The 16,514-nt window shown below is 35.9% G+C and overlaps 1 protein-coding gene across 2 annotated transcripts in view; it reads right to left on the bottom strand.

The window, feature by feature from the left end:
* The window catches only part of GPR158 (G protein-coupled receptor 158), a 383,515-nt gene that overhangs the window by 25,847 nt on the left and 341,154 nt on the right, over positions 1-16,514 (bottom strand). For both annotated transcript variants that reach the window (XM_082740868.1, XM_082740867.1), the window contains one exon: positions 7,950-8,188. In XM_082740868.1, the coding sequence (XP_082596994.1) occupies positions 7,950-8,188 (239 nt within the window). The remainder of the gene's footprint in view (positions 1-7,949; positions 8,189-16,514) is intronic.

The following is a 16,514-nucleotide window of genomic DNA, read 5'->3' as shown; positions in this document are numbered from 1 at the left end:
CTCCAAGTCAATGCTGGTCCCCAATCACAGGGTAATTTCGTATTGGGGTATTGCTTTCCAAAGGGTTGCTTCCCGTGGCTCCCTCCTGCTTCTGTTTATCCTCCAATATCAGTCCTATCAGTCCCAGTATGCTTTTTACCTCTCCACTGGCTTCTTCTGCCCCCATAGAGATCCAGAAGTGTATAATCCTCCATCTCAGGCTGGTTTCATGGGGGTTCAGAGTGTTCTGGTAGATAATTAGCTCACTTTAGGGGACTGCCGCTTCTCTGCCATCTTATCCCCCATCTCCCTTTTTTCCCCTCCTTAATGTTGCTGCCCCCCCCCCCCACGAGTTGAAACTCGTGGAAGAAACTGTGATGGCCACAGATATCTTAGTTACTCTTGCTCCATGTCCTTCAGGAGCTGTTCCAAAATAATGCCCAGTCCTATCACAAAATTTAACTTCCAAAAAGAAAAGTGGCATTGTAAGGATAAAATTAAGATACAGGAAAATTTGTCCTTTCAGCCCTGTAGCATCATATAAATAAATGCTCCTCAAAGTTGCAAAATATTTTTCAAAAGAGGTGGTATATAAATAAATATGAAAATAACTCCCACTTCACTCTTTCTAAAAACACTCAAGCAGGACCTCCCACAAGTATGTGCAAGTTTCTAGCAATGTAGCCCAAGTCAAGGCAAATAAACTCTGTGGTCAGGCTTTTATCCTTTGATCGAAATTAAAAGCACTTTTTTGAAGTGGTAACAAGTGATGGAGTATGGATTAAGACATACAGGACAACGGGATAAAAGAAGATGTATGTAAATGAAGCTACACCATGAGCATTAATCTAAGTCAGATAAAGAGGAAGTCTAATCTATTTTCCCTCACACTCATTAAACGGCGCTTATATCCCATTCACCTGTCATAAGACAGCCTAATCATCTAGGGTAATGAAATATTTAAATCCTTAGAAACAATTGCTATTTTAGAATTTTCCTACACAACTCAGTAGGACAGTTACTGTAGTCTTCTTCCTTCCTTCTAAACAGCAGCATATGACTAATTAAATTACCGAACATATGGTCACGTATGTTTAAAATACTATACCAGGAAGGAAGAGAACAAAGAAGAGCATGTGAATGAGAAGGAAAGCGATGATTATGGTTTCTGCAGTGAACTCATTCTATGTGAAATTCATCTAAATGAATTAGAACTTCTAAAGAGTGGATGAATCAATATTGGGATTACCTTAAACAACGAAATATTTAAAAATTCCCAAATGGAATGTGAACCCAAGCCGGGCACACCTGTTTGATTATTGCTAGACTCTTCTCTATGTCTTTCTTTCAAAGTCAGTGAATACCATATTTAACAAGAAATGTCAAGCTCTAAGAAGTTTCCCAAACCACAAGATACTTCATGCACCGGACTTTTCACAACTATGATGACATGGGCAATTTATAAAAAAGTCTTAATTTATAAAAGAGTCCTTGTCAGGGAATAGCTAGGCCATAGCAGTGATACAGAAAGATACAGAGAACAAGAGAAGGTAAACAGAAACTTGGATATAACTTTTTGTATATATTCTTGTGCTCGGTTAAGGAAGGCAGCAAAATAGCTTGATTCTCAATTATGTTCCTTTTAAGTCATGTTAGATTATCATCACCTAACTTCTAAAAGTAACCAAGGAAACATTTCTGCGCTTGCCTAGATCTGAACTAAAGTCTGAGGCAGGGATTTAGCCGTGGAGAGGAAGTTCCCCCATGTCCTTGACATTACCATCTATTAGTCACCCTTTGGCCTTGTTGTTTCTTGTAGGTAAGGTAAGAACCTGCTCACTTATTCTAACTTCTCTTGGTCTCTGGTACTGTTTCACTGTCATCAGTCTATGTTCTGATGGTGTAGTCAGAAACTGCCTGCTAACCAAAAAAAGAATGAACTCCATGGTACCACCCTATTAAATTTATGTATTCCAAACGTGGAAGCTGCATATTAGAGGACCCTGCCTGCGAGGGTTAAATTCAGGTGGTCTTCCTTATGCTGGGGTGACATCGTGAAGGGAATTCAGGCATGAGAAGTTAATTTTACTCATTTGTCAAGTTTTTACCAACACATTAGGAAACTCCTAGAGCAACAGAGTTTTAACTTTTTAGCCATAAAAAAATTGTATTGCTATACTGCAAAATCCTGAACATGCACAACTAACTACCAACTTATAAATAGAATAAGTAGATTCAGAAAAAAAAAATCTGAGAATCCTGCTACCAGCATTTTTAGATATTTATTTGCTTTCTCCATTAATTTAGAAGGGTGTTTCTCAGTCCCAACTCCCTTATTCTTTACATAGCTCTTAAAGGATGGTGAAGTAATAAAAATTTTTCTCAATAGCACATCAGATTTGTTCAAATGCATTATGTGATATTTTGAAAATTGTAATTCTGACTTATTATGCCAATCTGATACCAATCTCTTACTTTTGACTGTTGGACAAGTCAGAGGTAGAATTTCATAAAAGTGTTAGGGACTGCCAATTTTTTTTTCTTTTTTTTTTTTTTAAAGATTTTATTTATTTATTTGACAGAGAGAGAGAGAGAGAGAGAGAGAGCAAGCACGCACACAAGCAGAGGGAGTGGCAGGCACAGGGAGAAGGAGAAGCAGGCTCCCCACAGAGTAGGGGGAACCTGATGTGGGACTTGAACTCAGGACCCCGGGATCATGACCTGAGCAGAATGCAGTGGGCTTAACCAACTGAGCCACCCAGGTGCCTGCCAATTTAGTTTCTTTAACTTTTTCAAAAATACTTTCCAAAATCTGAACATATACTTCATCATTAAAATAAATGTAGGGACAATTGTGTAACTCCTGGAATTCTAACTTTAACATGTTTCCTCACACTGGTCTAATTCTGACCATGGAAAGTATTATAAGATAGAGGGAGCTGAGCTCCTCCTTTATTCTTTCAGCAAATGTTTATCAAGAGCTGACGGATACTTTACTAGTTCTCAGGGACATAGTGAGAACAATCTAGGTAATGTCACTGAGGAGTGTTAGGGCTACTAGGTTAGGAGAGAAACAAGGGATAAGCAGATATAAGACTAGGAATGGTAGATAGTATACTTAAAAATACTCAGAAAAATTCAAAAGTGTTGAACCACATGATGAATAGTTTAAGTACTACAGTATTAAAATACTATAATATTATAGTTATAGATGATTTTCAAAGATGTATGGCAGCTTAAATCTTTACAGGAACTCTAGTCTAGGAATATTCTGGAACATTCACATTTTGAAGTTCATTTTCCAGCAGATTAAAAAAAAATCAGTAATAACTCCCAGACTACTGGGCCTGTAAAACACTGCCCCATGTTCACCTGTCTTTTATAGTCTCAAAGTTTACACCTTTATCTGTTTTCCATTAAAGCTGACCGCACAATCTTTTATATAGGATGAACCTGATAATTGAAAATTATAAATACATATAAGTAACAACAGGATTGTGAATGTCAACTTTTCCCCTTTCTATGTTTTCACACATTTCCTCGAAGAAGAAACTGAGTCTCATAGAGTTTTGGGGGTTTTTCCAAGCAGTTTCTAAACCTGTTTCCTGTCTGAAACACTTGGGGTAGGCAAATCACCTGTCTGAGCAGATTTGGAGGTGCCCCATACAGTAAGCAAAACAGAAGAGACCCATCCTTTACATTTCTGACCCATGTTCTAAACAGGGTTCTACTTCGGTGGGAAGACTAGTAGTGCACTCTTTCAAATGGTTCTTCAATTTGTATTTTTTAAAAAATAGATGCTTTTTGACAGGTAAAGCTAATCCAGAATGCTTGTTTATAAGCATATGAATAATCACTTTCTCTTTTGTTCTAAATTGACTCCTGACACTAACGTTAAGTATACAGAGCTTCCAAACAAAGATTGTCCACAACCTCAAGATAAAACCTATCCATTGCTTCTCCGCATGTTGAAACATTTCCCCTATGTTGAAACATTTCCATTTAGGAAATGGAATAATTTAGCTTTTGGGACAGGTTTCTTCTTGGCTGACTGAAGATACAAGAATTTCTTCTTAAATAACAGTCTGAGTATAAAAAAAAAAATCTAAGGGCAAACATGCTACTTATAGAAATATGTAAAAAGAACTGAAAAGAAGCATCTGCCGCACATTAGAAAACATTAAATTAAGAGAGGTTAAATACAGAATATCTAGTGTTACATGTACTAGAAATAAAAATGAAAGATTCATGGAAGATAAATAAATGGAACTGCTGTAGGGTAGTGTGAAAAAAAAAATCACAGCAACCACATGGCTCTGATTTTTTTAAGACAGTCCTAATTTCAAATATTTGTTCCTGTTGTTAAATCATGTGTCTCGACTTTTCTTTAGAGAAATGTGTCACTGCAGGAAAAGGGTATTATTGAAATGAAGGTGTTCCGGGAGTTTATAGGATGGAAACAGTGCCTGGAGACGACAAAACCGCCACCACCACCACCATCTAACTTCCTCTCACCTCTTGGTCTCTGCACGTTATCACTAGTCTTTTATTTCCTGAGACCCGAATGTTCTTGAACACCCACGGGAGTATTAGTTTAACTAATGCCTGCCTTTCAAGTTTTGCTACTTTTATCTCACTCCTAAAGCCTCGACCTAGATCTTCCCATCATAATAATCCATCTCTTCTCTTAGCTTCTCCTTCTCTTCTTACATTAACCGAGACCGGCTTCTTGTCCAAGGAACTGCATTCCCGGTAGCCGTCCCAAGCTACGGACCTCAAGCTAGTCTCTCTTGTACTACCCACCCCAGACTCCTCAGGAAGGTGGGCTTAGTCCTCCTTGCTCTCTGTGTACCCCTTACTCTGGGATGATCCAGAAGTACTTGTATTTAAAAAATTCCTACTTTTTTCATAGTTTCATCCTTGCTAGTGGAAAAATTTGCTACCTGGTAAGCTATGTCTCTGGAGGAAAGCAGAATTTAAGGGCAGTAAAGCACGATAAAAATAGCTGATGAATCTAAATGCTATTGCAGACAGAGTAGTTAAATAATCTAAGAGAGAAAGTTGGGGTCAGAATGGAATTTTTTAATGAGAGATCTGGGAGGTAGGGGCGTTTCAGATGATAGGAAAGTCATATAAAGTGAGAAAGGCCTGGAGATAAGGAGTTTAATGTTGGGTGAGTATGGCACAGGTCATGAGAATTTAGGTAATGGGGGGAGGTGGATAAGAATGGGTAGGAATATGGGAAGATTTATAGATATGATATGTAGACAAGCATTGGAAGACAACTGATGTCTGACTGCTCCCTTACTTTTTTAAGTGAAAAGAGGAACAAGGATAGTTTGGAGGTGTGAAGAGGGGATACACTACACCATTTGAAGAATCTTCTAGTGACTGATCAGAGAAACAGTATTACGGAGTGCCCAGAGCACAGCTGAGCTGAGATAGGTGATGTAAGCTCATCTGATTACTTCCTCTGAGTCAGTAGTTCTACACTTTAGAATAGCATCAGAGTTACTTACAGGGCGTGTTAAACACAGACTCCTGCGCCCCACTATCCCGTTGTCTGACTAGGTAAGTCTGAGATGGGCCCCAGAATGTGCTTTTCTCAGAGGTTCTCAGGTGTTGCTGCTGCGTTGGTTCTGAGACCACATGTTTGAGAATCACTGCCCTTCCTCCATTCTAATGATTCTTCTTTCCAAATCCATGAATTTGGGGTGTGTGTGTGTGTGTAACACATATATACAGATATACATACACACACGTGTATATACATATAACATATATACCACACAGATACTATATGTGTGTACATATATGTGTATATATATATCTTCTAAAGACAATCTAGGTTGACCTTCCTAGACTGACCTTACTGATTCATCACATCACATTCCTAGTTCTCCAAATTCCTCTAACAGCTTTTCAAGACTCAATAAACCTAATATCCAGAATTAATCACAATGTAGTCCAACATAATCTTCTTTTTTTAGTTGGGCATTTCCTTCACATTTCATATAAATTCCATCCATTTCCAGCACTATTGCTATCAAAGAGAACATTTTCTGTACCACTTTACAATAACCTAAGTGTTATCCATGGCTCAAAGAACTTCTCTTTAAAGATTCCTAGGTTCTGGTCCAAACTGTAGTCTTCCTTTATTGAACTACTATTATACCCAAAGTCTTTACCACATAATTTTGTTTTTAAAAAACTTTTAATAATTCATTATTTATATAAACCAACAGTAAGCTACTTGATGAGAGGAATAAAAATTTTATACATTTTATATCTTCTGCAAAGTGTTCAACACGTACTAGAGAAATGATAGATACTCAGTGGGTCTTGTTTATTGTATGAAACTTTTACTTATATATAAAAAAAAGTTTATATAAAATAAACTGAAGTTTACTATCAGCCACATATTCCTATTTATTCCTAAATAGAGATCAGAAATCATAAACATGATTTCCTCCAAAGTGTAAAATAAATTTTAAAAGGTCTTAAATACATCTCAACACTAAGGTGTACAAAATTTTTTAAAAATGCTAGATAAATAGGCCATACTTTCTGCTTGTTTATTTTCTACCCAATGATGCATCATTGTATATTTTTGAGTAGAGTAAAACAAATGAAATATAGTAGGCTTTTCTTCACAGTAATATGGGAAAATGATTTTTCCTAGTTTGCTTAATTTGGATTGAACAATGTAAAATAATGTTAGAGGCTTCTACTGAGTAGTGATTTTATATCTATACAATTCATTTAATTTTCATATCTACACTAAAGTCAAAATCAGACTAGTTCTATGTTTTATCTTCTGATATGGGTATCTACTGGTACATGCTGATATCTTTGATATTTCAATATCTTTGATATTGATCAAAATAATGATGGTTGGCTTTACATAGAATCATTATAATCATTCCTTTTACATACCCACATTGCTTTATTATTATAGATATCAGGTCAATAAAATTCCTAAAATATCTTGCCCAGAAACACATTATTACATTTAAGTTATAAATTAAATACATCTTTTATTGACTTCTAGCAAAATACTAAATGTGAATATTCAACCAACAATTGCCAAATATGGGGGAGACAGAAAATAAGAATTAGACCCGCGTGTTTATTTTTGACATCTGCCAAACAAAAAATAAGACTTGTTCTGTGGTTTATTGAGGGGAATGACAACCAAATAACAAAAATTTGTTTTCATTATTTTTCATATCTTTAGAGGCCTGGCTTAAAAGAGCCTAATGTTCAACAGAAATATTCCTACTGATATCTCTTCCTCATTTTCCAAAAACCAAGGTGCCAGGAAAACCTGTGCTTCTGGCCTAAGACATCATGTGATTCTCCAAGTTCTCCAGCTTCTCGGTCATAGAACTCTAACTAACCCCAGCGAGCGTGGCTTCATTTTTGTGTAATACTGGACCTTCAGAGAATTCCTAATAAATCATCTTTAGAAGAACGATAGATCAATTAAAAAGTCTGCAGGGAAAAATCTTTACCCAAAGAGTGCCCTAGATCCCAAGCCCGAAATATCAAAGGACCAAAACTATATAAAAAACACCACTGTGTTTCCCTTTTGCTCCCACCTAAAGAACTAAATCAGAATAGCTATTGCTAATCAAATCGGAATACATTGATAAGATGGAAAACAGAAAGTCTCTGTATACGAAGAAGTTGCTCTTACCTGCTGCATTTCCCCTTTCTGATTTACTTGATTACGTTTTCTCAACAAAGCTACAAATCTATATGCCTTTGAAAAAGAATGGAAACTCAGAAAAAGTCTGCATTCCACACGTCATTATTGTCCTTTTTATAATATTGTTTCACCCAAACCACATTAGGTGAAATCCCTTTCAGTTTCGTAAAGGATATGGTAAGGCTTCTTCTAAGGAAGTCCGTTTTATTGTCACTGGAAAAAGGACAAGCCAAACCGCACACACCAAGTGACCACATACCGACTGCTGTCATGTAATCCCAGCGCTCAGTGAGGCACATGTTGAAGATGAGGTGATCAGATGTTTGCCCTTGGCCAATAAGTGAAATCTGCCTCTCCAAATTCTGGCAAACAGACGAAGTCCAGCCAACAAGAAACCAGAATACTACCAGAAGCATTACTGCCAGCATCCTCATGACCCGTCCACCAGTCATATATGGAATCCGCTGGGCTGTTCGCGAAAGAAACACCTTCAAAACCCTGGAAAAGCAAAATATCAACATGTGAAGCAAACTTAACCCTCAGAAAAACTCCATAATACTTTATTTCACCTGGGTGAGATTTAAACCCACCAAAACCTACTTAATGCAGAGTTATAACATGAAAAAAGCCCACAAACAGTATTACTTATATTGTCACTTCATTTCATTCCAGTTTTTGTCTTCCAATAGCAAAACAAGTACCCTACATTAGATGCCAGGGAGTCAACAGATTTGTACAGGATGGAATTCTTTTGAGTGTGTCTTAATATTTTAAGGAACATGCTCAAGATCTTAAGATCCATAGACAAGATCTATAGACAAGCTAGGGTTTCTGAGGACTCAAAAGGAACAGGGTTTCTGAGGAATCAAAAGCACTCCTGAAAATGAGTAGTTAGATTTCACAATATTATACTAAGTCAAAAACTTCCTTGAACCAGTTACTTTTTTACAGTAGGATGATGTGAAAGGTATTTTCTGAAAATTATTCTCCCATCCAAGTACTAACCAGGCCCGACCCTGCTTAGCTTCCGAGATCAGACGAGATCGGGCGCGTTCAGGGTGGTATGGCCGTAGACTCTGAAAATTATTCTGAATGACCTCCCTTCGTCATGAATTTAACACATTACCAAAAATCATAATGAAATAAATATGAAAACTATGGAAGAGGTATTTAAACTCTGGAGTAACTGAATTAAGATCACTATACTAAGGAAGAAGTTTGGGATGACCTATAAGAAATCAATTAAAATAATTTTTTTTCTGTGTATGTAATTCAAATGAATAGCCAGGGTTGAGAACTACTGGATTAAATGATATCTAAGAACTATGCCATCTTTCTTACTGTGTGGAGACAAAATCCAACCTTACTACAAAGGTCCTTCCTTTTGCCCTTTTCTATAATTTTATCTCCAGAGTATTCTTAGCTGATTTAACTCCCCACTCTCATTCTGATTATTCTATGTCACAAAATTGAGTGGTTCCTGAGACTATCCATAACCAATTTCCAAAAGGCAAAATTAAATTTATTTTCCCAAACTTTCTATTTCCTCATCCATCTCATTCTTTAAAAAAATTTTTATGAAGTACTCCTATAAATTCCTCATAAAAATGATTATAAATCCAGAAATGAAGCCTACCACACTTGAAATAGCCTAGATGTATTATACGATTTTTTTTCTTTCTACAGATCTTTGGTGAATCAACAAACAAGATCTTTTGGTGAATCTACAGCTCTTCCTGAATCAACACAACACATCAAGCAAAGAAAGTTATTTATTTATTTATTTATTTATTTATTTCAGCGGATTGTTATTTATTCTTCTTTCCCCTATACTTTTAACTCCATGGTCCTTTAGCTAACACAGAGGATGAAGATATTTAATTCTAAATAAAATACCCTTAACTTTCCTGTGGAGCAATGTCAGAAAGATATTAGTATAAAATAAGAGTATAGTAGATCTCTTTACTCTCCATTTAAGTAGTTCACCAGGTTAACGGTTATTCTCCATTCTACGTAAAACATATTGAGTTCTGTCCATGTCATGGTAAATGCAAGCATTGGCAGCTAACTTGCTATCTCTGTCTAGTATGCCTCAAACACTTCTGCTCCAACCAGCTGAACTGCTACTGGTTAAGAATCAGTTGTCTTTGTCCCCAAATTGTGCCTACTATTATCACCGTATATAATTTAACTAAATTATAAATAAAATAATTACATATGACTGTGAAACAAAATGAGACTTATTTGTATCAAATCTATCTTGAATGCTTTGGAAAGACTGCATATAGGTGAATCATTAAATAAGCTGTTAACTTAGGGGAAAGTGAGGAAACTTTAATATAGTGGGGTTGTCAATAAACATAAAAATCTAGAAAGAATCTATACTCAGATTACTTCAAAAATCTTTAGATTTACACTCTTATTTAAAGATTAACATTGTGAAAAGGAGATAATGCATTACAGTGATCTATGTTAGAAAGAGAACAATGCACTCCAAATACCAGACCCATAATCAAAGAAGGGGCTTTTTCTCAAAAATATTGGTAAATGAGGGGCACCTGGGCAGCTTGGTCGCTTAAGCATTGATTCCTAATTTTGACTCATGTCATGATCTCAGGGTCCTGGGATTGAGCCCCACGTGGGCTTCTCTGCTCATCACAAAGTCTGCGTGAGGATTTCTCTCCCTCTCCTTCTGCTCCTACCCCCACTCATGCACATGTGCTTGCTCTCTCTCTCCCTCTCTCTAAAATAATTTTAAAAAAGTTAAAAAATATTGCTAAATAATTATTTGTGAATTTTAAATTATAGTCTCTTACACACTTCCTTAATGCTTTTCTGCTTTAAACAAGTGTATCAATTTATTGGCCAATGACTAATCTTATAAGAACCCTTCTATTGTAATTAGCAAATCAAAAATTTCAGAGAACCCTCAGAAATAAGAGAAACTTTAAAACAAATTAGTGTTTTTGCTTGTGCCAATCTTATTGTCTGTAGGAGAGACTTGCAGCCACTATGTACACATCATTGTTTCTGGATATACCTGGATGAATTATAAATTTTGAATGACTAGGAACTCAAAAGAGGAAACGTGGCCCATTTTTATGGCTTTCTATGTTTTGGCTGGGCAGAAAAAAGAGAACTCTTCTAATTCTAGGTATAATTTGAATAACTGAAATGTAAGCGTAACAAATTAATATTTATATAGTGACAACCCTATGCTGGGTATCATGCTAGGCAACATGGGGGAATAAGATATAGTTCCCGAAGCTTACAGTTTAACTAGAAATAAGTATGCAAATAACTGCCATATAAAACAGCATACAGTCTATGTCGTATGTACTTAGTAAGTATAGTAAGTTAATAGAATCGGTGGTATTTGATCTGGACTTTGATGGATGCCAACAGAAATAGGGGAAAGTGAAGAAGATATAAGGAGATATTCTAGCTGAAGGAAATCACATAACAAAGGACAAAGCAGGAAATATTAGTTGCATTTTGCAAAGGAAATCTATACGATCCCAAGTTGGTAATCTTTCAGTCAATAAATCCCAATTCTAAATTATTAGAAATTTTCATGTTTTCCAGATGACCCTCTGGATATTTATTTTATAGTCTGAGAATTCAAGATTGTCACAGATGCCATTATCTCATTTCCAGAGAGGATTAAACAAAGCAAAATCCCTCATGAGTCTCCCGTTACTGATTTTTTTTTTAAGATTTTATTTATTTATTTGACAGAGAGAGATCACAAGTAGGCATAGAGGCAGGCAGAGAGAGAGAGAGGAGGAAGCAGGCTCCCCGCTGAGCAGAGCGCCTGATGCGGGACTCGATCCCAGGACCCTGAGATCATGACCTGAGCCGAAGGCAGCAGCTTAACCCACTGAGCCACCCAGGTACCCCTCCCGTTACTGATTTTAACTGGTTTTTGAATCCTGGGAAACACAATAACACAAGTCTGCACCTCAATGTTAGCATTTCAGGATATTAGTTTTGGTATAACGAAATAAGATGCATTTTTCTAGTGTTGCCTTAAAATAAAATGAAAATTCTGCCATCTCTTTAAAAAAAAGAAGTTCTTGTTAGTTTATATGGGTTCATTCCTGAAAAACCAATTTCGAAAAAGGAAATCTTTAGATGTGCATTTGTATGAAATACAGCTGTAGGAAAAAAATACAATCATTGAATTTCTTAGATTACTTTTTCTACTATTTTTTTTTTCATAGATAAATCTTCAGGCTACCCATCTGTTCAGAAGGTCTCACTATTTCTGAAGGAAAACAGTAACATATACAAGAAGACTGCAAGAAATTTCCAGAATTTAATATGAAAAGGCATATTTAAACACTATACTAAGTTTTCGTTATTAGTAGTAGATAAATTCATAGAAATTGTGTTGAAACAATGGAAAGGACAACCCATGAATTGGCTGTCACTATATTACATGCTTCTACTTTTTCACTTCCCATACATTTCTGGCTTAAACGCATGAAACTCCACTGTCAGGACTTGTACTTAGGTTATCAATTACTGTCTTCAAGTACATAATTGATATTGTTACTCCTTATGTTAATTGATCTCTCTCTACCTTTCAGCATGGCTAAAGCACCTGGCTTCCATTCTGTCATGTCCTCTTGATTTCTTCCTCTTCCTCTGTCAGCAACTTTGTAGTCTCTAATGCAGATTTCTCTTCCCCAGGTTTCCCCTAAAGTGGTAGCATTTCTCATGGATATCCAAAATGTAGCCATCTAGATCTATTTCTTGCTCTGCATATTGTACCCAGGGAATTCCATCTACTCCCCTGTTTCAGTTATCTATGGACTGGAAAGTCCCAGATCTGGGTCTTAGTTTAGATCTCTCTCCTGAGCTCAAAATCTCTCTACTCAGTGACCTACTAGACATCAACAGGTCCCCAAATTAAATTATCCCTCTCCCTACTCCTTGTTCCTCTAGCCTTCTTTTCTCCTATGTTACCTGTCTCAGTGACTATTACCATTTAATTGATCAAAACAGAAACCTAGGAATATACTTTAATTTTTCTCCTTCACCTACATTCCAGACATGTAATGAGTATTTAGAAATTTAATTTCTACCTCTTAAATATCTTTCAAGTCTTTCTTTTTCTTTATCTTCACTGTCCCTATACAGTTCTTGGTCATCAATCCACTCCTACAGAAGCTTCATAATTATTGGTCTTGTCCACCTTCAATCCACACCATACACTGAAGCCACAGTGATCACTTCTGATCACATTGCTCCCTGATTATAGTCCTTCAGTGGCTCTCCACCCAAATCCTAGCTCCTTAATATGGTAAAGGGTCTTTAAATGTCTTTGAATATTGGTTCTCTCTTGCCTTGGCAGCCTCATCTCTCATCACTCTCCTTTTCCTACAAACCTGCAGGTCCCTGTGAACTATATGCTGGTGTCCTCTGTCTGAACCTTGCCCTCAGCTTTCCTCACTGCTCCTCCTTCCCATAAGACCAACACCTAATTTACCTAATTCCTATCTATTTTTTCATGGCTCAGTTTAGATGTTGCTTGCTCTAGGTCAGTGGTTCCTAAACCTTTATCATCAACATCATCTGTAAACTTATTAGGAATGCAAATGCAACATCTACCTGCTCTCAGGCTCAATGTAATGTAGTAAACATAAATGAATAGGCAATTAAAATATAATGGTTTTGGGTAATGATATCAGCAAAAGTAGTAGAATAAAGAACCCCGTAAGTCTATCCATGCATAAAAGCAATGAATAAAGTGGCAAAAGCTATTAGAATCAACTTTTTTTTGGAATCCTGGAAAAGAATCAAAAGCATACAGAAACCAGAAGGATGCTTAACAAGAAGAAAACAGCTGAATCTGAGTAAAAGAGTTTTGTGACATTTTAACATACTGTTCTATCCAGTGTCCTATTTCCCATTCCCCAGGTCAGTGGTGAACTCAAAGACAACATCATGCATTTTCAGGACAAGTAAGTAGTACTAGGCAAACACAATGGATCTTATTCTTAAAAAATTGTGGTTGTTCATTTTGACTTTTCTGGAGGCTCCCTGAAAGACTAGTTCAAAGGGTCTGCCTTTTTTATTATTTTTTTAAATTCCAATATAGTTAACATGTAGTGTTATATTACTTTCAGGCGTACAATACAGTGACTCAATAAGTCTATACGTTAATCAGTTCTCATCATGACACATATACTCTTTAATCCCAACATCTATTTCACCCATTCTCCCACCCACCTCCCCTCTGGTAACCATCAGTTTGTCTTCTAGAGTTAAGAGTCTATTTTTCATGGTGTATCTCTCTCTCTCTTTTTTTTCCTTCGCACATTTATTTTGTTTCTTAAATTTCACATATGCATGAAATCATATGGTATTTATGTATCTGATTGACTTATTTTGCTTAGCATTATAGTCTCTAGCTCCATCCATGTTATTGCAAATAGTAAGATTTTATTCTTTTTATGGCTGAATAATATTCCATTGTGTGGTGTGTGTATATGTGTACACACACACACACACACATACAATATATATATATATATATATATATATATATATATATATATATATTTAACATCTTCTGTATCCATTCATCTATTGATGGACACTTGGGTTGCTTCCATAATTTGGCTATTGTAAAAAATGCTGCAATATAGGGGTGCATGTATCCTTCTGAATTACTGTTTTTGTATTTTTTTGAGTAAGTACCCAATAGTGTGATTACTAGATCATAGGGTAGTTCTATTTTTAACTTTTTGAGGAAACTCCATACTGTTTTCCACAGTGGCTGTACCGGTCTGCATTCCCACCAATAGTGCAAGATGCAACATCCTCACCAACATTTGTTGTTTCTTGTATTTCTGATTTTATCCATTCTGACAGGTGTTGAGATGATATGTCATTGTAGTTTTGACTTGTGTTTCGAAGAGTCTGCTTTATTTCACTCAACTGGGAACATTCCTAAGGCTGGGATCCCTACTTGTTTAGTCATCTGACTAAAACAGTTAAAGGCAAATGGATTGGTTGATGTCACTTGGAACAAGAGATAATGATTAGGACAGAAAACAGACTAAAACAGAAAGGAAGAAAGGCTAGGGAATGAGACCTGAGCAAAAAGGGTTTTGAAAAACTTCCATATATTACCAGGTATCTGGAAAGCGGGAAAATACTCAGAAAAGACTTAATAAGACCTTAAACTTTCATATCTTGCTGACCTGAGACTCTGCATAAGCAGAAAATAAAGTCTAAGGCAAAGTTGTAAAGTGCCTGACTGAGTGTTGATGACGTGTCCCAACATACACATATACACACAAAGTCCATGTACAAAACTAAATTTTAAAAAGTTCTTATTTGTTCAAGGCCTTAAGGAAATCTCTGTTAAACCACTAGCTCATCACTAAGTCAACAGAACAGAACAGAGACTTCAGTGGCTATATAAAGCAAAGATATAACAGAATTAGTTCAGAAAAGCCAGTTAACAAACCAACAGCAGCAACTATAACAAGGAACAACAATAAGTGCTGGGGAGGATGAAGAATATGATTCTAGATTTATCACATTATAATATTCAAAATTTCCAGCCCTCCCCCCAAAATAAATAAATAAAAAAGAAAAGAAAAAGAAAAAAGAAACAGGGAAAGAAATAAGGGTGTGTGGCCCACATGAAAAAAATTAAATTAATGGAAACTGTCTCTCAGGAAGTTCAGGCATTATACTTACTAGACAAAGACTTTAACTCTATCAAATATTGTCAAAAAGCTAAAGAAAAAAAAAGAGGGGGGCGCCTGGGTGGCTCAGTGGGTTAAAGCCTCTGCCTTCGGCTCAGGTCATGATCCCAGAGTCCTGGGATGGAGCCCCTAGTCAGGCTCTCTGCTCAGCGGGGAGCCCGCTTCCTCCTCTCTCTCTCAGCCTGCCTCTCTGCCTGCTTGTGATCTCTGCCTGTCAAATAAATAAATAAAATCTTTTTAAAGAAAAAAAAGCTAAAAAAAAAAACACCATGCACAAAGACCTAAAGTAAAGAAAGAATGATGTTTAACAACAACAACAAAAGAATATCAATAAATAGATAGAAATTATATAAAGGAATCAAATGGAAATTTTGAAGTTGAAAAATATAATAACTGAAATGAGTTGAAATAACTGAAATAAAAAATTCACTAGAAGGATTTACATGTAGATGCAACCATGCAGAAGAGTCAGTAAATTTTAATATAGGTCAATTGAGATTATATGGTGTGAGGAATAGAAATAAAGATAAAATGAAGAATAATAAGAGACCTGTGGTACACTATTAAGAATATCAAGATTTGCAAAATGGGAGTTCCAGAAAGGAGAGAAAAAAGTCAATAGGAACATTTGAAGAAATAATGACTAAAACTTCCCAAACAACAGATTTAAATCTACATATTCAAGAAGCTCAAGTAATCAAAGTAAAATAAACTCAAAGAGACTCACATTAAGACACATTATAATCAAACTCTTGAAAGCTAAGATCAAGAGAAAATCTTGAAAGCAACTGGGAAAAGTATCTGCTATATAAAAGGGATTCTTAGTAAGATTAAGATCTATTCTTTCATCAGAAACAGTGGAGATCAGAGGGCACTGAGATAACATATTCAAGATGCTAAAAGGAAAAAAAATCTGTCAACAAAATTCTGTAACTGGCAAAACTCTTTCAATAATGAAGGAAAAATTAATTTATTACCAAATAAATAAAATTGAGAGAGTTCATCATTAATAAATCTGGTCTACAAGAAATATTAAAGGAAGTTCTTCAGGCTGAATTGAAAGATACCAGACTGTAACTGAAATGTACATGAAATAA

Source organism: Mustela nivalis (assembly GCF_964662115.1).
Source record: "Mustela nivalis genome assembly, chromosome: 7".
Classification (NCBI taxonomy): domain Eukaryota; kingdom Metazoa; phylum Chordata; class Mammalia; order Carnivora; family Mustelidae; genus Mustela; species Mustela nivalis.
Note: the sequence above shows the minus strand (reverse complement) of the source record. Positions and strands in the feature narration are given on the sequence as shown.